Source organism: Zonotrichia leucophrys, chromosome 2 (genome assembly GCF_028769735.1).
Source record: "Zonotrichia leucophrys gambelii isolate GWCS_2022_RI chromosome 2, RI_Zleu_2.0, whole genome shotgun sequence".
In the NCBI taxonomy this organism is placed as follows: Eukaryota; Metazoa; Chordata; class Aves; order Passeriformes; family Passerellidae; genus Zonotrichia; species Zonotrichia leucophrys.
This window is the reverse complement of record NC_088171.1, coordinates 106,614,634-106,638,430: the sequence shown is the minus strand read 5'-3', so window position 1 is coordinate 106,638,430 and position 23,797 is coordinate 106,614,634. Positions and strand designations below refer to the sequence as shown.

General features: G+C 39.3%; 1 protein-coding gene across 6 annotated transcripts in view; it reads right to left on the bottom strand.

Annotated features, from left to right (window-relative positions):
* The window catches only part of LAMA3 (laminin subunit alpha 3), a 106,234-nt gene that overhangs the window by 67,348 nt on the left and 15,089 nt on the right, over window positions 1-23,797 (bottom strand). For 4 of the 6 annotated variants that reach the window (XM_064705978.1, XM_064705979.1, XM_064705980.1 and 1 more), the window contains exons 3-17: window positions 22,084-22,201; window positions 21,346-21,464; window positions 19,612-19,782; window positions 18,465-18,562; window positions 16,542-16,657; window positions 13,569-13,687; window positions 9,725-9,815; window positions 8,613-8,744; window positions 7,133-7,195; window positions 6,012-6,053; window positions 5,743-5,880; window positions 4,768-4,902; window positions 2,166-2,300; window positions 1,742-1,788; window positions 813-912 (exon numbers count right to left, since the gene is read on the bottom strand). In XM_064705978.1, the coding sequence (XP_064562048.1) occupies window positions 813-912; window positions 1,742-1,788; window positions 2,166-2,300; window positions 4,768-4,902; window positions 5,743-5,880; window positions 6,012-6,053; window positions 7,133-7,195; window positions 8,613-8,744; window positions 9,725-9,815; window positions 13,569-13,687; window positions 16,542-16,657; window positions 18,465-18,562; window positions 19,612-19,782; window positions 21,346-21,464; window positions 22,084-22,201 (1,624 nt within the window). The remainder of the gene's footprint in view (window positions 1-812; window positions 913-1,741; window positions 1,789-2,165; window positions 2,301-4,767; window positions 4,903-5,742; window positions 5,881-6,011; window positions 6,054-7,132; window positions 7,196-8,612; window positions 8,745-9,724; window positions 9,816-13,568; window positions 13,688-16,541; window positions 16,658-18,464; window positions 18,563-19,611; window positions 19,783-21,345; window positions 21,465-22,083; window positions 22,202-23,797) is intronic. The other 2 variants (XM_064705977.1, XM_064705981.1) reach the window with 2 other exon arrangements.

Sequence of the window (23,797 nt, the reverse complement as noted above, 5' to 3'; positions counted from 1 at the left end):
TTTTCTGCAATGACACTCTGGGACCAAGTCAACTCTCCATATGAAATAGAAATTGAGAAAATAGTGCAGGGAGGAACTATGCTGAGCCAGAAGTTTGGACAAACCCAGTAACGACTCTGTGACTGAAAGCAGAGAATTACATGGAAAGTGCAGTTCATAATTTTTGAGGAGTTAAGTATTTAGAGATCTAAAATAAAAAATGTAATGATACTATTATCAGTCGAAAACTACTCCTAAGTGGCTGTTGTGGTGGAATCTGTTCCAAAGGAAACAGTTGGAGAGTACTTTAAAGATTTATTTTTTTTTTACCCTTTTTAATCTTCATTAATTATTATTATCTGCCTTAAAAACACACTCTCCCTGTTGGAAAACATGGACAATCACAGCTTATTATACAGATATAAACCGTAACAGATCTGTCACACCCTGAGGCCACAAGAAGGCTTTACACTCCAAGCTAGGATATAACAAAGTGAAAAAGCACTTTTTTCCCCTCAAAACAATGAGCCAAATTCTGGTTTCAGGATTACAGGTAAAAATCCTGTCTTGCCCCAGTAGATCTGCCATAGGGCCCTATGAAGTGAACATCATTGGAACTTCAGAGCACACCCTGGTTCAGCACTAGGCAAACACCCAGGAAATTATGGCCTGGTTCTGAAAGTAACTGCTGGTATCATGGGTTTACAATTAAGCTGTATGAGAAACATGCTGTTAACAAGAGTTGTGAAAGTCACAAAGAGCACCACAGACAGTGTCAGAGAATAAAGATCACTACATTTCATAAGCCAAAGAGATACGCCATGAAGCCGTACCTGTACATCCCTCAGGGTTTTCTTTGGCCAGGTTCCAGTACAAGGGTTTGCATTTACTGCAGGTAGGACCTTCAACATGCTGGAGACATTGACAATACCCCTAACAACAGAAAGGAGCTAATAAGGGTTTACCTGCTCCATAAAAAAAAAACTTACTGATCTTTACTACTAAGAAAAACCTAACATTGTTAAGAGCTCATGCAGTTTACTGACTTTTACAGATCCATGGATCTCAGGCCAATTCAGACATCTTAGATTTTTCTCTCATACTGTCAGCAAAGAATTGTTCCACACTGCGTATTTTTTATGTACCTAATTTATTCCAAGGGTCCCAAAGGACGTACTTTCCAATTCTTTTATAGCCTTATTAGAAGTGCTCTAAAGTATTAACTGGTTTGTACAAAGAATAAACCCCAGTATTTCCTTAAAAAACACTAATTCATTTTCATATTTAATCTTTTCTTTATTGGTGGAAGACACCACCTCAAGACACTGTTAAGACACCAATAATAACCAGCATCGCATTAATAACAATAATAGCGGAATGGCAACAAAGATGCAATGATTTTTCAAGAATAATTTGACGCTGAAAGACCTGTTGCAACCCAGACCCAGAAGGTCTTTGAGACATGCACAGGTTTATATCTTCGTGCATATGTTAGTGTTAAGAGTATACCAAAAAGACATAAACAGATTGCATATCCTATATATAAAAGATAAAAAACCCCCATCCTTGACAAGATTTCGCACTGGTATGATCAAAAAGCAAAACACAAAGTTTATTTCTACTCCTACTCTTCAAACAAGCTCCTGCAATTCTTTTAGAGCCTAAGAGCAGGCTTCAGGGCTTGAGTAATGAGCTGGATGTGTTCAGCAAAGACACATGAATGATTAACACGCACTGTTAGCTGCTGTGGCAGAATACTTACAAAGTGAGAACCAATGCTACCTGCAGGGTCACACTCGCTGTTGACACCTTTATAAAACAAACACATTGAAAGATCTTTTGAAAACAGAGGCTGTGGAATGTAGTAGTGCAGAAGCACAATGTAGTTGGTGTGAGCTTGAAAGGGCTTTTTAATACAGTTACCTTGGAGAGATTCAAATACTTTAAGACAGCAGAAGCTTTTAAGAATGATTTTTAGATGTCTATTTAGCCTGATTTATAGTATTTGGGTTTGTATGCAAAGCATTCACTTGGAAAAATACAGCATTAACCTATGGAACTGACAGATATTTTCTTGAAGCTCCTGTGGCATCAAAATGGAAATATATTTGAGAAGATTTATTTTCTTCCATGTTGCAGAAATAGGAAGGAAAACCCCGGTAGAAGTAGGGAAGGCTTTTACTCACGCAAGCAACTGGGATAGCTGTGATATCCTGGAGCACATTGGTCACACCTCAGCCCAGCATAGTTACTATGGCATGGACACTGCCCTCCAGGACCACAGGTATTCCCCAGTGAGCCAATACCATCACAACTGCATGCTGCACAAAGGGAAAAAAAACCAGATGCATGTGTAAATCTAGGATTTGCCAAAAAACTTACCTTTGAATGTAAATCAATCATTTATGTTCAGAAAACCAGACAAACCATAATTTCACCAGCAAAAATAAATATCCCGAAACAGTTATTCTGCAATTGTCCACTGATAATCTTGGTTCTTGCAGTTCTGTAACTCACAGCTGAGAGATCTGGTTTGATGCCTTGCAAAACACATGTAAGGGACATAAATCCATCTTACATTTGGGAGGAATGTCACATGACAGAAATACTGGAAAAAAATCTTTAAAAAAATATATTCAGAGCATGCTGTCAACTGTAACAGCGAACTTCTCATGGTGTTACCACCATTTTGGGCTAACAGCTAAAGACAAGACCTGCTATTTCCTTGAGATGATGCCGCAATGTTCCACAGGGTCACACCTCACAGGTACAGGAATGGGACCCCATCTGGGCATCCCAGCTGTCCCAGGTACAAGATGAAGTGCTGCAGTTAACCACTTGGATGTTATGACTGCCAGAAATGGCTGGCTGACAGAAATACAAGGCAAACACTGTCTTCTGCTACATGTTCATGTTTCTGGTTCCCCCTTTTGGTTCCTCTTTCTGCTGCAGTCAAAGAAATCTGACTTTGCTGTGTTTACTTTAAAGATGCTTGGAAAGACACAGAGCTTGCTAGGAAGTCAGTGTAAGAGAAATATAAACACTGAAGCTTCCAAGAACAATATCTACACCAGAGAGCTCTATCATTTGACTACTATATAGCATTCTCTCCTAATTTTAAGTATTAGTGTTTTGTTTAAAGGCTTTGTTTCAATATCACTTTATTTGAATAAAGCTTCTATTGAGTTCAACAAGTTACGACCAGAGAGATTAGTTCTAGTCACAGCAGCCCAAAAAACATAAATCTCTCTTTTTTTTGAAGATGACAATTCCTTACAGGAATAGCAGGCTGGGCTGCTCACTTTCCCCCACAGCTTGCAGCATGCTGTGTTAATTTATGTTTAAACCCATGGCAGCTCATTTTAACTGAACAAACTGTGAACTGCAGCAGTTCTGAGTAATCTGACTGACTGTGTTTTCAACTATTTTTATCTGTCTTTCACAATTTGTTTTTGCATGCTCTTTTAAGCTTTTATGTCTCTTTTCAGCTTTTGGTGTTCAAAGATCAAACATATTCAATACAGGTTTGATTTGCTTTAAGGTCGCTACTTGATTTTGCTTTAGGAAAAAAAAGGTTATTTTAAAACCACTGAACAGTGTGTACCAATGCAGAATCCTGATTTCATGTTTTTCATTAAAAATGTTCATCTATTCCAGACCATAAAACCCACAATCACATGGTGTTTCCATATTCCACCCATTGTGTTTGGTAACACAACACAGCCCATCTTTGCAAGGTGCCACAGTTTAACTCCAGCTGGCAAATAGGTACACACAGCCACTTACACGCCACCCATGGGATAGGGAGAAGATGGGGAAAAAAGGTGAAACACAGCACTGTACACAGTTCTAGGAATAAAATAAACTCTACCCCAGCTGAAACCAGGGCACAAGGGCATAAAAAATTCTGCCGTCCCTTTATAGGAGATAAACAACTGTATAAGCCCAAAGGAAGAAGACTGACATAGTCAACAGCCAAAAATAACAAGAGAGAAGAAAGCAAATCATAATTTTATACATAAACCTTGTTAATCAGCACAGGAAACACAGGAAACAGCACATACCAGAACTCTGCAATATTCTATATTCCTTCTCAATGGAAAAATCACTAAGGATTAAGGGCCCTCTCTCTCATTCACTTTAAAGGCAGGCAAAACTTAGGGCCAAGTAGGATGTGATGGGAGTCTTCGTACACACACAAGACCCTTATGATATTCAAAAGTTATGCTCCATTAATTTCCTTGTCTTGTAAAAAAGCAGGCTAGTCCTTGGTGGGAAACTCCATAGAGATCTTTCATGTTTCACGCCTACATGGACATAGGTTGGGTTAGCTCCTGTCACATGATCTTAAAATGAGTGAGAAACTACCATGAAGGGCAAAATAAGAGCTTCAGATTTTCAGAACAAACTTTGGTACCAAACAAGGTCCCAAAGAGTCTCTGCAAAAGCAGACCAGTGCTTCACAGTTCTGCTATGCTGGTTCCTCAGCAGTCAAGCGTGCCCTGTTGCTGTGGGCCTCCATGTGAAAACAGCTCTCAAATGCTTTGGTTATTAGTAAGACAGTTGTGCTGACTGAGAGTACATCAAACAGTCTGACTATGAGGGCAAAAAAAGGCCTGAAATTGGAGAATTAAAATATATGAGGATTTCACTGAAAAGCACAAGAGGGAGTTGCCCATTTACTGCTGTGAACAGTAAAAGGGCAACTCTGGCTAATGTCCTGGAAAGCACTGCTGTCTGCCTTTTCAGGGCACTGTTTGATGCTGTACATGCAATCAGCAGCCTTACCTGGACAGGCAGGGAATGAGTGGTGGCCAGGCTGGCAGCTGTCACACTGAAGTCCAGCCACCCCTGAGCGGCAAAGACACCTCCCAAGAAAATCGCAGACTTCGGGCTGGGTACCCATCAAGTTACATTCACACACTGCCAATGAGAAAAGATATTTCAGAGGCAGCCTCTGTACAGGCTCTTTTATCTTTCTTGAAATAAAAATACATTTGAAAAAAATAGCAGTAAAAGCAACTCCCTGCTCCCTGATGCTCAACAGTATGACAATTTTCCCATCAGATTTGTATGGATTCATTACAGCTTTTATTGATTGCTCACATCTGTAACAATTCAGGAAGAAGGAAAACATTAATGAAAGAGCAAGGAAGCTGGCTCAGAGTTCAATTATCAGTGTCAAAGCACTACACTTGGCCTGGCCCCACTGAGAGTCTGATTTATCAATTCCAAGTGGTTTGCCAACTATTGAGAGTAGTTCCATCACTTCTGGGACTGAAGCAAAAAATTAATGGTTTAGATTTACAGTCTCAGGTGGGAGTGGTCAATAAATGGCCTAAAAAGACAGTACAGAGACAGCTATTAAAGTTCAAAACCAGTCAGTTTTATAGTATTGATTAGATAGGATAGCCTTGTGCATCAAAGTGAGGTTGCAAACTCATATTAAGTACGTTTTTTTTTTTTTTTAAAAACTCCAAGGATGTGTAACAGAAATATTTCCAAATTTATTCTAAGTTTAATCAATGTTACTAAATCCAAACACAAACTAGAGTCTGGCAGCTGCATCAAACAGCAGACAGCAACCAAGGAAACAGGGGAATTTTTAGATCAAAATCTCCCCTCATCACATTATTCTTCTTTGACTTTTGTGAGTTGTGGGAGAGCCTGTTATGAATACATCTCCATGGCAAAATAACTTCATCCTCCAGTATAAAACTTGGTGTTTTGGATATGCTTGCCAAAAGGGAATGCTTGGCTTACCCTGGCAGAAGGGGTACTGAAAATAGCCAGCTGCACAGGTATCACAGGAAAAACCCCCAAATCCTGTTCGACATCTGCACTGCCCGGTATTTCCATCGCAGTCACTGCCCAGCACTCCTGCACCATGGCACTGGCACGCTGAAGAGCACATTTGTAAAGAAAACATTTGCAGTATTATGATCTTAAAGTTCTTATTTCCCTTGGAAGCCAAAGGTTGGCATTTATCCTGGAGCACAGGCTCCAAGAGTCAAAGAAACTACGCCACTTACGCAGACACTGGGGGCCAAAATATCCTGGTCTGCAGCCTCCTTCTAGTTAAAACAGGAAAGGAAAAGAAAAAAACAAAGTGAGTGCATATAATCCCAGAATTCCTTGCAATTTTGCAGAGAAAAATAGATCAGTACTTAGTAAATATTACTCTTGAACAAAAATACCTGATTTGTCTGTGTCTTACATGCATGACCTCATTCAAAAAACCACAATTTGTAATTGTGTTCAGTGTGACAGCAAAAATTTACAACTTCTACTAAAACTTCCACTTAGAAGCAGCTGCCTTTCTTATGTCTTCAAATTCAGATGCTGCTCACTGAAATGGTGAAGAGCTCATCTGTTTTCTCCTGTTATATTCATTCACTTTCCTTTGGATTTTTCTTCATCTTCCTTTTAAAAAACAGAGAATACCCAGAGGCCTACCAGGGCAATTATTTTGGATGCCGTACCAGGGTGAAATGCATTATAAGTATGCAAGTGATTAAGTGCTAGCTGTGATGATGCCTCTGTTGCATAAAACGATAACATAGGCTAAAAAACATAAGCCCACCAAGGGAATCATTGCATGGATTTCAGGCAGCTTTACAGAGGGCTAAACAAGAAATATGAAGCTTTCTTAGAAATCAAAGTCCTTCACTGCTAAGGGCAATGTCACATTTGCCAGGTGACAGAGCAGAGCAGAGCAGAGCCATTTGCCAGGACAGTCCAGAGGCAGAGGCCAGCTAGCCTCAAGAAAGAGGTTTACACCACAAAGCAGTGGTTGTCATGTCAGAAAGTTGTACATGTCAGAAACTCTTGATGGATCTGTTCTTAAGTGCACCAAACAAGATGGTCAGCTCCTCCTGCAGATGTTTGCCAGAGGCTCGCCAAAGTTATTTGGATCCATAACTCCTTCTGGAGCCAGCCCACCTAACTGTTTGGTATAAACATGACAGTATGATGAACTTCTGGCAAGAACAAAGGTTCTCTTGAAAGATAAATACAAACACAGGCAAAATTACTATCTAAAAATCAGCTTAATGATTCTATTATTCTGCAAAAGAGCAGGCACCACTGAAACAGTAAAAAATAGCAACATGGGGAAAAGCAGTGAAATAGGGAAAAATCACTGAGAACTTGCCTATTATGTCACCAGCCACAGCATCACTTGGAACTGAAGAAGTAGAAGGATATACAGGAGTATCTTTAAAACAAAAGAAACAGTAAGGATCACTGGAAACAAACACATTAAATTCATTAAAAATCACGACAAACAATGAAGTTATCTACCATCAATATAGAAAGCATGATATTCATATGACTCTAGTAACCAACTTCAGCTTAGTTTTCTTTAGTTTTCTTAGAAAAGAGGTAAGAGACATTGCATTTTGATTTCCAATTCAGATACAAGGTTCCCTCCCCGAAAAAGTAGTAGGAAAGGCCAGACATCATTTGGAAATGACACCAGGTTGCTTTCATGCTCCTTATCCTTTTGTGCAGAAAGCTTTCTTACACAAGACAGCATCGGGAAAATTACCTAAGGATTTTTGTATTTATTTCACATTTCCTGCTTCCAGCTGAAGGTCCATCTCCTCCTATGTGGCATTACCACCTGCTACATGAACTGCCACAATTTATGACATGTACATCTTAGGAGCTTTTATTTGAGAGTCCTCCAGATTGTCTTTTCCATTCTTAAATTTTCTTGCATTGAGATGGGATCCAAACTCAGTGATCTACACACATCAGTGGGACTCAGATCAATGTCTACCTGAGCTGAACTAATTTAAAAATGCCAGATTTCACTCAAGAACATTTATGAGATGTGATAATCTAGAATGCAGTGTACAGACAATATTCTATCATAGCCATTGGATTCAAACAACATTCAATTTTCACAGGGTTTCTTTTTTCCCTTGTTTTGTATTGTTTTCCCTACTCTTGTGTTTCTATTGTGCTACCTCTCTTCTAGTGAGACCTCAGATCTTGTCCCACCTCAACCTTTGGTATTTATCAGTTATCAAACACACATCTTTTTCCTTAAGGCACAAAACACCCCACTGATGCATTTCTGCAATCCTTTCATGGAGTCAGAAGCCTCTACGCAGCAATCCTGACACTATGTTTTCTGCTCAGTTATTTTATATGTAATTTTTATGGGAAATGCACTGTTTATCAGAGGTGGAAGTTCCAAATCCTAGGAGGTGTCAAGGAGAACATATACCCTTTTTCTCCCCTCTCAGTCATTACAGTCATGTTCTACTTCTCTGTGCAGGTGGTCTTTATCCCTAAAAATCCTGACACATGTTTAAACAATTTGTTCAGGGCTTTAGGACTGGAGTTCACAACTCACTGAGTTCACAGCTCATTCATCAGGTTGTAAACCTGATGTCTCAAATTATTTCAGAATTTTTTTTCAATCTCTGTTTTTCAAGTCACTATCATTTTGTTAAATAACCCAACTCTCTTCAGTATTGTAACAACTGATTTATCAGAACACATAAACACGTGAAGCTGAAATACCAGATGTTTATTAACCAAGTCAAGAGCAATGAAAACCATTAATTCTTTAATGTACATTTAAAATACAGAAAAAGAGGCAATTTTACTTGTATACTTACAGACACAAAATGGATAACCATAGAATCCATCAGCACAGCGTTCACAGTGGTCTCCCTGGAAATTCTGCTTACAGAAGCAGCGGCCAGACCCTTCCTCACAGCCATCTGCATGCTCCAAGTTACAACTGCAGGCTAAGTAAAATTACCAGCAATTAGGCACTCTTTGGAAAATAATCAATTTGCCTTTTACAGAAGTGCACAATAGCATTGTAACAACAAACCTGCAGATGTGAATGACTAATTATTTAAAGAGTTAACGTTTCCCAAGTACTTACATACCACCAATACATCCCTTAAAAGCAAAGCTCGTGTTATTTTCTTAGACCGTTTAGGAGTTTTTAATTCCAAAAGATGCATGTTGTTCCTCCACAGCAATTTTTCTGTGGCAATCACTCATCTCTCTCCATGGTCTAGGCTAAGCACAACTCTATTCACTTTCATTTACACACTGCATGCAACACTATGACCACAGCTCTGCTGACTTCCCACTCCTTTCAATCCCCAAGCACAACTTAACTGTAGTTTCCTCCTGCCTGTCATATGGCTTCTTCAGCCTTTTTGTAATCAAACACCTTCTTTTTACCTCAATTCTTTTTCAAATGTTGTATTAGTAATTACCCAATTGCATCACTTATAGTTCATGGGCTCAGCACTGCATAAGATCAGAGTAGTGATCCTTGCAACCTTTTGAGCTATAGAAAAACATTTTCAAGTGACCAAGGGTCAACGGATAGCTCACATGTACATCAGAGGGCTAAGAGAAACAAGATCACGAGAACAGGAGATGAGAATGGCTTCCCAGGGGTCCTGACATCCTCCTCACTGTGGGGTGTGTAGCAGCATCCCATTTTTCCATGGTCCTATCTCTTCCATACTCTTTTATGGACTATTTTCTATCTTTCTGCTGTTCTCAATATGCTCATATGACACATAAGTTGAGAATAATATAATTTAAAAGGCTTAAAGCAATACAGAAATTCATTTGTAGCTCTTCTCCAATATCTTTTGCCCACCCTTTCATTTTTTCCTCCACAAAGACACATCCTGTGCCTTGATTACAGCCCAAACCCCTGAAGCCACCAGGAGAAGCTACTCCATAGAGAAGGACTCACGTATGCAACCATCAGGAGCCCACACTGGAACGCCGTAAGGACGATAGTAACCTTTTGCACACTTCTCACAGTTAATCCCAGCCGTATTATGCTGCACAAAATAAAACAAAAGGATAGTACAAGATAAAGAGAGGAACCTGGAAGAATTAAGAAACAATAACATCCTTTGCACTGTTTCTGTACACAGCTAAGAAGTGGAAAAAACTGAATACGACTGCAGTAAAGCGTCAATCATGTGGTGTTCTTTAACCACCTGTTCTCTACAGGTTCTGAATCATGGTATTCTCACATAAAGCAGCTGAACTTTTTCTTTAAAGCACTATAAACCCCTTGTCCCATTAAAAAGAACCTTTGGAAAAACATCTCCTTATATCATAAAATATCTCTTTTTAGGTCACTTTCTTATCGCCATGTATATATTGTTCAAGAAACTGCAACACTATTTTTTTCTTATACTACATATTAATTTTCTGAATATTCCTGAAGATCAGCAATACCAGAAGAAACCAACACCTGAACAGTCCAGCCAGCAAAAAATAGATTTTCCACTAGAAAAGTGTTTGTCTCTATAAATACGTGGTTTAGGCACACCAGAAAAATAAATCCTAAGCAATTTGAACTAGAGCAGTGATGGCAAGTACAAGTTGAGTAAATCACAGTCATGAGGCACCCTGATGAGCTCACAGACACGAGAGCCAGGGAACCAGAGCAGGAAGCTCTGCCCTGGAGCAACCAAAGTTTTTCTCCCAGCTCCCACTCCCTGTTTAGTTCCTCCTTAGGGAGTGTTGCAATTCAGGGCTGAGCAGGCACACAGCATTTCCTGGCTGGACTGGTGAGCAGTTCATGAGCAGGGCACTCAGGACTCTGCATGTTCTTCACCTCTGCTCACTCCAGTGGCAAATCAGTGGCCCCATCCCAGAGACCTCAGGAAGATGCCAGAAGGACAATGCAGCAGGGTGCAAGTAATCCAGAAGTTGTTTTGAATGTATGAGAGACAAGTGAACAAGACAAATAGCAGAATTACAGTTCTGGGCTTCTGAAAAGCAGATTTGTCCTTGCTCAGAGAGCTGCTTGACAAGATCCTGTGTGAAAGCGTTCTGGATGGGAAAGGGAACCCATGAGTTCACTCTCATGGACAGCCTCCTTAGAACCAGAACAGTTTTTTCCAACATGCAAGCATGGCAGGCGGCCAGCACAGATAAACATAGAATTCCTGACTGATCTCAAACTCAAAAAGAAAGTGCATGGAAGGTAGAAGCAGGGCAGGCTACTTGGTGGCAACACAAAGATATCGCCCAAATATATAACAGAATTCAGAAAGCCAAAACTCAGCAGAGTTAAAACTAGCAAGGAAGGTGAAGTGCAAAAAAAAAAGATTCCAAGAATAGAGGAGCAGCAAAAGAAAAGCTAATGGGGATAGGGGCTCATTGCTCAGTGGCAAAGGAGATCCAGTTAACAAATTTAGAACACACAAAGGACAGGAAAGTAATGGGACATATCCAGCATAGTTTACCTAGGGCAAAATATCCCCAAATCAAACTCAAGGACCTCTGAGATACAACAAGAGATGCTGTGGGCAGACCCATGCAGATGGGGAGGGACTGAAGCACATGACATCCAAGAAGATGGTTGGTTTCTTCAGCATTAAGAAGAGACAGGTGAATTTATTGCTACCTATAACTACCAGATCAGAGAACACAGAGGGGATGGACCCAGATTCCTGTCAGAGGTGCACAGAAAAAGGATGAGAGGCAACAGGCACAGATTGGAACGTGGAAAATTTAAATTAGATGTTAGGGACAAAATAGGTCATGCAGGCAGTCAAACACTGAAACAGGCTGCCATGAGTAGCTGCGGCATTCCCATCTTTGGAAGTGTTCAAAGCTTGGAAGAACGAGTTCCTGAGCAACCTTATCTAATCAGACCTACTCTGAGTAGGATTGTGTGGTTTCCAGAGTTCCTCTGTCATCATACTCTAAAGAAACTGATTTTATGTGTGCAACATTTTATGTATTGTGTATCATTTTATGTATTTTTTGTGCAACACTTCATTTATATCACTTATGCATTCAGGCATCCATTCCTAAAACTTCGCTTTCCCCTGACACAAAGAGAAAAAGTAAACTAAAATTCATGCCTTTTGTCAATGAAAATTAAAGGAAAAATAAAGAAAGCTATAATTGGATTTAAACTCATTTACTCCAACTTCATTTCCACAAAATTAATTACAAACAATTCATATCAGTCACATAACTAGGATTTGTAGATTTAGACTAATTTTGCTATTTTCTATATTTGAAGTAGTATTAAAATAAATGTTCTTTCACGAACAAAGAGCTGATAGAAAGGACCAACATGGTAAATCTTACTAGACTGGATGAACAAAGTTCTGCACAGAAATGTCAATGGGAAGACAAAGAACATTTCTTCTACTCATGATAGTAAAAATAATGCTACTCTCTTCTGACTGCCTTTTGGACAATATCTGATTATATTGTGGGAAGAATACGGAAAATATAATCTACACTGGATATTTGCCTTTTTTGTTGCTTGAATACAGCCATATTTTAAAATGCACAACATTGCAATACATGAATCACAATGCATAGATTTCACAGGAAACAGAACTGATTATAATTTTCCTGCAATGCAAAATTCTGGTCAGCTGCTTGTCATACATCAGATGACTTGACAACAAAAGGAAGACAGATTTCCAAGTAAGTCTGGATTTATTTAACCCCAGGATCACTGAACCAATGAATGACTCAGGTTGTAAGGGACTTTAGGAGATCAAGTAGTTCACTCAGTCCCACAGAGATAAGGCCAAGATTAGATCTTAATCAGAGTCTTATTTGATCTTTCCTCATAGTCATTGCCAGAGCAGAACAAAGTCAGAATGAAAGAAATTCTTGTTCTTTCCAAGAATGTGTTATTTATGACAGGCATGGTGTAAAGTCTTTGATTCCAAATTTACAACTTTTGATTCGATCCAATGGAGCCTCTGAGATACTTATGGAGCTCATCAACTCAGTTTGCAGGGGAAACTGACGGAATGAACTTGGTTGGTGTGGAGGGAGAAGGTGCCTGATGGCCGTTTTCCCCTGCCTAAGGCATCTTTCCTCAACACAAAAGACAGAACCAACTCTTCTCATGTAAGCACAGCACAAGCCCAAAAGCCAACTATCACAAGCTGCAATTGGGGAAATTCCTGCTGAACAGGAGTGCGATTAAGTGCTGTTAAAGATTACCCAGAGTGTGTGTAAAGTGCATCCTCAGAAATTTGCAGACTTCAACTGCGTGTTTCCCAGTGCAACTGGGTATCATTTTGCATCCAGCCTTGGTTTGAGTGGAGCACTATCCAAAAGGATTCCAGAGGGCTCTTCCAAGCTTCTGTGCTTTCCCAATATCTATAACTTTCCATCTTGGTATAGTCTAGATCCTCCTTTATTTCTGCTGATGAGAGAGTCCTCTGTGTTTTGCTGAAGTAAGGAACCAGCTGGCTTGAGCTGGCATTTTATTTGGTTAATTTTATTTCCTTCTGTTAAGGATGGAAATGGCAGACTTTGTAACAAAAGGAAAGGAAATTTTTATAGCTGACCAAATTGTTTGCTTTGATTGTGTGGTTTTATTTTGATCTCATAGGACAGAGCATAAATACAAGTTTTATGTGCCTTTCACACATTACCAAGCAAAGTTGAACAAGGTAGATTATTTTCATGCACCTTTTTCCACACTTGGAGTACAAGTAGAAACACCATCAGACAAATGGGCCTATCTGGACTGGTCAGACCCAAAACTACTGGTGTGAACATTTTTTTTTAACTGATCAAAATGACCTTTTTACCTGGCAGTTAATGCAGACTCCTCCACCTTCATAATGCCCATGGATGTTTAAGCTTGCCCGATGCCGATCAACGTCAGCATCATAGTAGCAATCAGTGGCATGTCCATGGCAGTTGCAGGCTGAAAAAGTAATGTTCCAAGTCAGCTTTCTTTGTAATGCTGGAGTTTAGCAATCTCCAGCATTTACCTCTGGTAGAGGTGTAAATGTAGATTAGATTTTTTTAAATGTGTACATACACTCAGGCATGCTGGATTTTCATACCTGAAACATAGTGCAATAATGTGGACATGAAGAAAACGTGCAGCTAGTCTTACTAGAGAAGGCAACAGTTGTACCAACTCAAAACTATATAGTTATGCATAAATGCAGAACTAGGAAGCTCCAGAAGAATGATCACAGTAGATTTTTAAATTATCAAAAACATACTCAAATGTTTACTTTGGCATGTCTCAAAAATATATCTGGACTAATGCTATGTGCACTAAACCTTTAATCAAAATTATAGATAAGATACATTCAAATAAAAATACCTACACCAAAGAACTCTCATATTCAGCTGTAGCTACAGATATACCAGCAAACTTGGCTATAATTCTGTGTAGAAACCAACTGTAACAACAAACAAATAGAATAAACCAAAGGGCCATGAATTCATTCAATGTCCTCATTTTCTGATTCGATCTTCCTTCTTGGCTGGAGAGGCAAATGGGAATATTTTTGAAAGAATGCAGGTAGCAAAAACAGGCCTCCCTAAGCATCTAGGTGCTAGCTGATCTTTTAATTAGAGGAACTTACTTCCCCAGGAAATTCCTGAAGTTATGACTTGACAAAGCTATTACTTCATGTTTGGGGAAACCCTCCCTTCACCGGGACCAGGGGACACAATACCCTGGAAGACAATGGGTTACAGAAGCTAAGGGCTCTGCCCCTTCTTCAGGATGAGGGAAGCACATGGGAGGCAATCCTGCCAAACTCTATTCCAAGTTCCTGGCACAACTGGGAGCATAACTCGGGGACAATAGATTTTCCGTGTCTTGCTACATAATCATACAGACAAGAGAAGAGAAACTGGATCATTCTCTGCATTGTGTCTTTTTATCTGAAGAGTTGTGGATTAGGAAGACTTTTCCTAGAAATTACCAACCACACAGCTGAGGAGGTGCCATCAGGCTCCCTTATGGTCTGCTGACAATAACTGGACAGGGTTCAAGACTGGGTTCCCTAGCCAGAAAGTAACATCCTATGAAAATCTTTGGGTTTTCTTACTTATAAAATTCTTCAAGAAAATAAAACATTTCACAAATTAGATGCTGGCTCAAGATATTTAGTCAGAAAAAGAAAAAAAGGAGAATATTATATATATATATATATAGGTAAATTACAATGTAAATAAAACCACCTTTGCCTCTAGGGTCAAACCACCTGTGAGCTACAGTTCAGCTATGTCTTCCAACAGCAATGGAAAATTTACAGTAGCAGCACTTTCACTTGTAGGGGAACAGAAACCCCTTCTATCTCATCAAGCACCTTTTCATCTCTTTGGGCCATTTGCTGATCCATACATACTGGGAAGCCCCCAGCAAAATATTGGGCTGATCCCTACAAGCTCCACCAACCTCTTTCAATCAGTTTCTCTCAAGGAACTTCAGGTTTCTGGAAAGCTGAATAAGGTTGTTTTAATTCCTTCACTACTGGCTGCCAGCTAAAGAGGCCTGCACCTGGCAAATGCTCTCAACAAATCACTTCAAACTGCTAGGAGCAATCCATACTAAAAAGGATTTTTTTTAGATAGTTAGAAATGAAGTGGTTTTGGCTTGGAATCTTGTAGGTGATCTTCTATACACTCATTCTTCAAAAATCATGACGTTATTTATGCTCTTTGTCTGTCTCTTTTCTGGCAAAAAGACTTTTCCTTTTAAAGAGGGGGACTTGAATGAGGTTTCAAATATTGTTCAAAAACTGTGTCCCAACATGCCTACCTCCTATCAAACATTTTAATCACAGAAAACCTCCTTCTCCCTCCCAAGTCTTTGTAGTGCAGTTTTAATTAAACAAGTCATCTCTTTATTCCTCAGAGTAATTATATAGGTACATCTCTGGCTTTCAAATAAGGTTCTCCTGTTAAAGAGTTTGCACCCACTGGCTATACTACTCTCAGGAAAAGCAGAGGAGAAAAATAGATCAGGCCAGACACAAAGGAAATGGTTGTGCATAGAGACTGCAATGCTCTGCACCACCCCATCTGGCTTCTACCCAGGGGATGCAAACACCCGGGTGTGACAGTACAAACCCATCACCAAAAGAGCATCTGTGGTGTCACCTCCTTAGGATGAAACACAGGGAGAGTGGGAGAAAGGCAAATAAATGAGCTTCTCCAGCTTGACTACTCTGTCTGTAGGGCTAATGTCCTCCAAATGCCCAAACACAAGGATGGGGAGAAGTACCAGTGTGGAATCACCAGGATTCCCCACCACAAACACCTTTGTGCCACTGACAAACAGCCAGAGAGGGGCAGCTCTCAGCCTGGAAAGGGAGGGCAGCTCAAGCACCCATAAGCAGCCTCGAGCAACCTCTCTGCAATCCAGACACCAAGAGGCCAGGTGATGGAAAGGAACATTCTGGAGCTGAACAAGGTGCCTACAGTCTCTGTCTGATGACAGACTGTGGGCATCCAAGCAGAGCAGCTATGACTGGGAAGAAATGTTGACTCAATGCTCTACAAAAAAAGTCTTCTACTTTTCTTATGACATATTCTCACACAAATTATTACTCCCTCTGTTTAATAAGAAAGAAGAACATAAAAAATATTCACTGCAGTTTTGTTTCTTTATTCCTGTATGGAAAGCATTTTCTCTCTACAGAAAACAAAATGTTAAAGCATGCATGGTTATGTTCCATGAAGATGTGTTCCATGGCTAATTCCCACCCTCTTGTCAATATCTCTTTTAACCCAGCATCTTTATGGCTACTCACGTTCACATATGTTTGTGCTCCCAGCTGTTGCAGGTTGCCACCGTTTCTGATTATATCCCGGGCAGCAGCGATCACAAGTTTCCCCGCAAGTGTTATGCTGACATTCACACTGAAACCTACAGAAATAAAAGCCTCTTAATGAAGCTGGGCTTAAAATTTATCTCTTCAGTTTTTAAATTAAAAATAATTGGTTTTTTCGTTATTTTACTGCAGTTCAAGACTTACATATAGTATGAAAAAGACAGGACCTCATAAACCTCACATGTAGAGAAGTCAATCAGTAGACTAGAACATTTTGGAACTTTCCTAAAATTCTTCAAGATCGATCAGTTATGTGATTATGAGTTTATTAGAACACATTACTTACAGAAAATGTTTATAATTGGTTTCTATAGACTAGATTATGAAACTATTGTAGATTATTAAATCAAGCTGATACACAGTAGTTTAGAATCTATCTTGTTTTAACTTTGTTCCAAGGCTCAAGCTGGTTGGCCTACAGTAATCAAAATATTTATCACCTTTAAATGCATGCCTTCATAATTTTTCCATTATGCTTTGTTTACAACAATATTATTGGTGTTTTTCATAAATCAAGATCATAACTTGATCCTGTTATGTTTAAGACAGTGCACACTATTCACCAACAAAATGCAAGAAGGTTTTTGATTTATTTTGCTGAATAGCCTACCTAATGGGCAGGGTCTAATTATGAGCTAGGTCTTACCATCCTGCATAGTAACTGAATACCAGGAGGAACAAAGGCCTTGGGACTCAGGAGGCCTTTTACAACATTCTTCTCTTATGTATGAAGTCTAATAGCACAAGGGCAATAGAACTTTCCAGTATAATCATCCTATTTACATAGATTTTTCACCTTCTTTACTTATTTTTCTGAAGCACAGACACATGGAATGGAGGCACCCATCTCCCCCCCCCTTACTCTTCATTAAAACGTAACTGAAAATATTACATCATCCTAATAAAAGTTTCTATTAATGTCATTAAGGATAAGAGCAAGAGCTGGTTTAAAGCAGGTTTTTAAAATATGCTTGAGACAGGCTGATAATTTATAGTTACTTCCCTGCAGCAGGCAAGCCAAGAAGCCTGACCTAACTCCTTGTGAAATCAACATAGAAGTCACAAACTTGATAGGGAAAAGGAATACTCCATTCATTCTGTTTTTATAGCAATGATCTAAAGCCATGGGATCTTGCATAAGCTCAGTTATAGTGCTCAATATCTCCACAAAGTTGGCTGATTTTGTGTTGTTATCACAAAACTTCCATATCTTCTTGGTGATTGCTCATGGGTATCTCCTCACAACACTGACGTGCCTTCCCCACAGTCCAGCCAACAAACTCCAGCTCCCTTCTCAACCAGCTAACCCCCTCTTTTATAGCACTCATCCTAACTGGACACAGCTGTGGCCTATTAAGGGCACAGGCCTGTTCCTCGTCTTTGGTAATTAGCACAGCTGCAACTCCTCAGGGGTGAGATTACCTTCTGCACTATCTCTACTCTCTTACATTCTATCCTCCCCCAATTTTGTTCCTGAGTTAGACTTCTAATTCCTCATGTAAGAAGGTGCTATCCACTCATGTCTGATGATATCATCTTCAGAAGGTGATGTTCAGCTTAAAGAACTATGGATTTCTAACAAATTATTTAATCTGCCAAACTTGTATTTCAATTAAAATTAAAAACCTGACCTAAAAAAACCCTAAAGATTTTCTATTATTATTTTTCACATACAATCACTCTTTACATGTTTTCTTGCCAATCATCAGCAGGTTCTATTTTTTTTTAAATATAAAGAAAAAAAATCCCGGTAAAACTATGTAACTCTATAATCAGAAAAGGTCATTTGAAAGCACTCATGTATTGTTTTTCTCAGATAAATGTCAGGCTCCATTTACTTACTGGTATTGGTTTTCAGAACTCTTTGGCTTACAGACTTCAGCATGGCCATGGCAAACACACCGACCACCAATACTGATGTCCTTTATGCTGTAGTAATACTGTGGAACAAGCACAAGAAGTATGTACAGATCTTTCCTTGCTGGTATTGTGTCAGAAATATCAACATCAGGTTTGCAAGATTTGGAAGGTCTCTACAACAAAAGTTTTTACTCTCCTTTGGGAGTTTAATAAAACACTCGAGATTTCATTCATCTATCCTACAACCCATGCCCAGGATAACACCAGAAGTTCCTCACAGTAAAGCTGTGCTGCCTGCCAAGTAAACTGCATTCTGCATTTACCCCTGCCTGTGAGCAATGTCTTACAATTTACTTAAGGCAGCAAGGACATTTAATGGGAGTGCTGTTAAATAATAGGAATAGCCTTATTTTTTTCAGTGCAGACATTTGTGTGGTGCCTCACCCCAGGGTTTCCTCCAATTGTTACCAAATCTTCATTTTAAATGAAAAGGTTAAAAATAGCAATACAATATGAAGTCTGAAATCTCAGTGAGTATATGAATTTCTGTGTGGTGTTCCCTGCATTTCCTTATATTTACCCACTGAACAGGAGTGGAACTCTGGCCTTCAAGCTCTTGGATAGCCCAAAATGCACTGAAAATACCTAGGGATCTCAAAAGATTTGTGGAAAGAGAGCAACTTCCAAGTACGGCCTTTGATTTTTACTCCTTCATAAACTCAGGTACTATTTTCTGAAAACCTTTTGAAAACAAGTATCTGAAAACAGTGCCAAATACAATTGAAGAGATTTAGTTCCACGGTTCTGCATAAGATAGTATAGAATCATTTTGCTTTGGCCCTTTATAGCTTCCATGATCCACTCAGCTTCCTTCCATATTAGAAATCAGGGAATGAAAATTATCTGTTACAAAATCATTAATCATTACTGCCCCTCCATAAATCCATGCTGGCCCAGTTACTTTCTTGTCTCAAACAAACCTGGAGAAAAATATGGGGATTTCAAAGTGGGTCAGTGCAAATCTCATTCTCAGGATGCTGAAAACTTGAAGCGCTCAGACCATTTTTTGGTGCCTAGCACGCAGGGTATGATTGTTGGGTATTTACACCTCAGTGACAACAGCACTTACTCTGCGAGTTACAGTGGGGTCCCGCTGAGCTTTGGATATCAAGTGTCCAAGCAGAGTATTAGTTCTGAGAAAGCGGAGGCGGATGTTTGTTGCCTTTGTGAATTCTTGAAGACCAGGGGAATAAGTGAAGTTTTTTGCTCCCGGGCGGCCATTTACCAAAGATACTACAATCTAACAAAGAAATAAGCACACTCTTGTTAAAATACGTCAGATCCAAGTGCCAAGAGCAGCATAAAGCAGAAGCAACAAAAGAGTCCAAAAACTTATTATTGTTTCTGAATATATTTGCCGTAACAATTAGGCATTTCATACTGAAGTCAGGATATTGGGAAAAATAGTTTTGTTGGCATTGAAGCCTCCTGTATTCTTATTATCCATATAATAAATCAGAAAAAAAAAAAGTACCTCTATCTGTTTTGAAAACAGCAGGTATAGCATGCAAAAAGTACATTTTTAATAGGAAAAAACAATAAGAATAGTTGCAAGTAGTTGTTCGAACAGTTGACAGTGTCAATGGAAGTTTACCCTGATTAAAAACATCAGATTTTGGCTCCTTCCCAAAGCACATTTATTTTTGGGTGAAGGCATAAACATTCCTGGAAAATATTATTGTTAGCAGGTCCAGTGCCTGCGAGCATATTAATGGTCTTCTGGAAGAAAGTACACAGTGTTGCTTTAGAAAATCCCCTCACATGAAAGCAGGTTTCTCTGACTTCCAAAACAAGGGATTCAATAATTTTTTATTTTTTAAAGAAACAGCTGCCAGCAGCTCAGCAATCATGAATCTGTATTGCATGAACAACCTAGTTTGTAAGTACAGGGCTCAGTAAAAGACTTGAATTTATTTACAACCACCCAGATAACAGATTTCTATTTTCAAATGGCTTCTGTATTCTGAAGCATGTAACAAGGGTATGATGATTGTTTCAATCGCAGCACAATTCCTTCAAGAAAAATCACTGAGCATGTAACAGGGATTGGCATAAGCAGTGCTTTTCTGTGGAAATTATTCTTTACAATATCTGATTAGGAAAACTTTACCGGTACTTTAACAAATAAATTCTATTTTAATATGAAACCCTAGATCCATCTGCTCAAAACTCTTAATAACTCTTGAGGAGTCCAGATCTGGATTCTAACAAGATCAGGTGTAAGACCAGAATGCCAGGAGGAGCCTTCAGCACATCCAGGAGTTTAACATTCATTCAAGTAATACAAGACTACAAGTCACAGTTCTGCCCAGCAAGGAACAATGGCTAAAATCAAAGCAATGTTCTCCAAATACTTTTATTATATTATAAACCTGTAGCTTTTACATATAAATATATACAAATAAACGTTTTTAAATTTTTTTAACAGCTACTATTTCTTGAATGATAAATATCTGTTTCAACAGCCTTCACTAACATGAGCAATTCTGTACCAAGTATTACCATGCTTATTGGAAGAACTCAGAAAATGCAGTCAACAGCTTCAAATGCACATGGCTATATTGAGGTACATAAATGATGATAAATATCAAATATGAGGTTTCCCTGAGCAGCTCCTACCCCCATAGGGAATGGTGAAAATTAGGAGGAGTCAGGTCATGCTCCCAAAATCTCACTGAGGTTTAGGTTATGGACTTCCTGATAGAGATTCAAGCAGTCATAACTAAAAAATTACTTCCAACAAACTTCTGAAACCAGTGATGTTTGCTTCCAGCATCACACATGCTTTCCTGAAAGCACCTACCTCTCCATTTTCAAGAGGCAGAATGCGAGAGTACTCGGTGGTGCACAGGACATCGCTGTCCCTCCTCACGGGAAGATTTGCCTCCTTTCCAAAGCGCTCCAAGCAATCTGCTCTCGAGTCTAGTCAAGCAACAACAAAATTAATTTTATATAAAATAGGCCCTATTGTTCTAATTTAAAATAGCAGACAGGTACCCCCTATGCTTTCAGGTAAATTCTCCCAGTAATAGAGTAATAATGGCGATTGTGTCGCACAGCAGAGTAACAGATAGTCCTCAAAACAATAATCTCTCCTCCTAAGCAAATCAGTGGTGCCTGACAAGACATGGCACAGTATTTCTCATATCATCACCAGAAAAAAAATCTATATAGCTACTACAATACAAATACTGCATTTGTATTTCACTTTGATTTTTGCAAGAAACTCCGGGGTCCCAAGGGATGAAGGACACCGAAGTTCTGACATTCCCAAAAAACAAGAGAAACAAAACAAATCAGAAATTTCTAAAAAAGTGAAAAATATTCATGTGCTGAGTTACACTTTCAAAATACCATACTCATACACTCCTACCACTAATTTCTTGTGGCTAAATAAGAAAAGATAAACATATTTAACATTCACTGTCTTCTCTGCAGGTGAAATCTTCAGCAAACCCCATAGTTTGATTTTGCTGCTACTGAGGAAATTATTAAAGAAACCTGTTCCCAAAAGACCAGTGACACAAGGATTAATACTTACAAGCAAAATATTGCCAGGGAGTATAAGTTTTTCCAAAGTCCACCGATCTTTCCAAGACCCAGAGATCAGGACGAGGAGAATTTGCAAACTTGATAAGGATATATGCAACATGGAAGAGCTGGTGACAGAATATAGATAGATATTGTCAGGAGCTTTTTTTTAACTCTATAAAAGTACAGCAATAATAAAACTAATGCAAATTAACACTTTTTCTGTAGTGCACAGGGAGAAGGTTAGTCTCTGCAGTTTCATTCCCACTAAAATCAGAGGCCAGATTCTCAGCTGGCTACTTCACCTGTCAATGTGTTCAAGAGCATTAAGACACCTGCAAAGGACTGTGTTAAATGCCATCTCTGACATTTCAGAACAGGTCTGATTGCTTGGGTGTGTTAAGGGTACAGTACTCAACCTGGAAAAGTTGTATCACTCAACTAAGCTGCTTTTGCAGCACCCTGGAATATTTGTGATGCATTCCAAGCACGTAATTGTGCTTGTAGCTAAAGCCTATCAAAATCATGGAAGAGAAAATGCAAACACCCTTTACATTGGGACTCCTTTGGTTGATAATAATCCCAGCCACCCACTCCCTCATATTAAGATTATTTCCAGATGAATTTGCTACTTGACAGACCTTCCAAGCAATGGAATCAAGCTACTCCAGAGTTTGTGGCGATCAAATAGCACGGGGAGATACTTGTAACTGGTAGCTCATTCAGTGTCTGAAACAGCTCAAAGAGCTCCATCAGCTCAAGGTTTCCAAGGCCAAGAGTTTCATCTGGCTTCCTTAGGTGCTCATTGTGTATCACACAGAGGGCTCCCAAACACTAGAGAAGAAATGGGTCTTACAAGACAGGAAGTCTTACTGTAAGTGTCTTGGGATAGTCCACAGTCTATCTAAAAACCAGGACATCAATAAAAATTACCTTTACAGAAAAAGCTAAACACAGATAGATTCTAAGGGTCATTTAAAAATTAAACTATGACATGGATGGAGCTGTCAATAAAAGCAAACCAATACTGAGGTACACTCAATATTAAAGTGAAGCTGCACTGGAATTTCCCCCTCAACAACCTCAACTGAGAACCATCTGCTGGCAGGAGATTCTCACTTTGATGGGGGAGACTGCAGTCAGCAGTTTGTCAAGTAACTGCTCCCAGAGCCCTCACATCAAATACACCCAAGCAGTTTATCTTTGCTCATACCTCATAAATGTCATAACCCTGAAGCTAAGACTTTGCAAAGTTTATTAGACTCCAAACCACAAGTGCATACAAGCTCTCAACCATGAACTCAGAGCAGCATCTTTTGGCATGCCTGGCCCATTCAGCTGTCAGGCAGGAACAATTCAACAGCGGTCACACCAACTGGGACCACCAAGAGGCAAATGCAAATGGCAAATAATGCAGTGCAACAGATACCTGGAAATACTTGTCCCTAACCAGCTCTGCACATGACAATCCCATGGCTACATGCAGCCTCCATCCTCACACATCTATTTCAGACATCAGCTTCTGAATACCTGTATACTGTATTCACAGTAGAAAGTAAAACTTCAAGGAGAAATGGGAGGAATTCAGGCACTTCATGGAGCATGTTCTCATGATAATAACTCACATCTCAGAAGAAAAAAAGTGAAATTTTTTTTGTTGTGCATTCATTTATGTAGCATTTACAACTACTTTCCAGGGCAAGCCCCTTTTATACACACACACA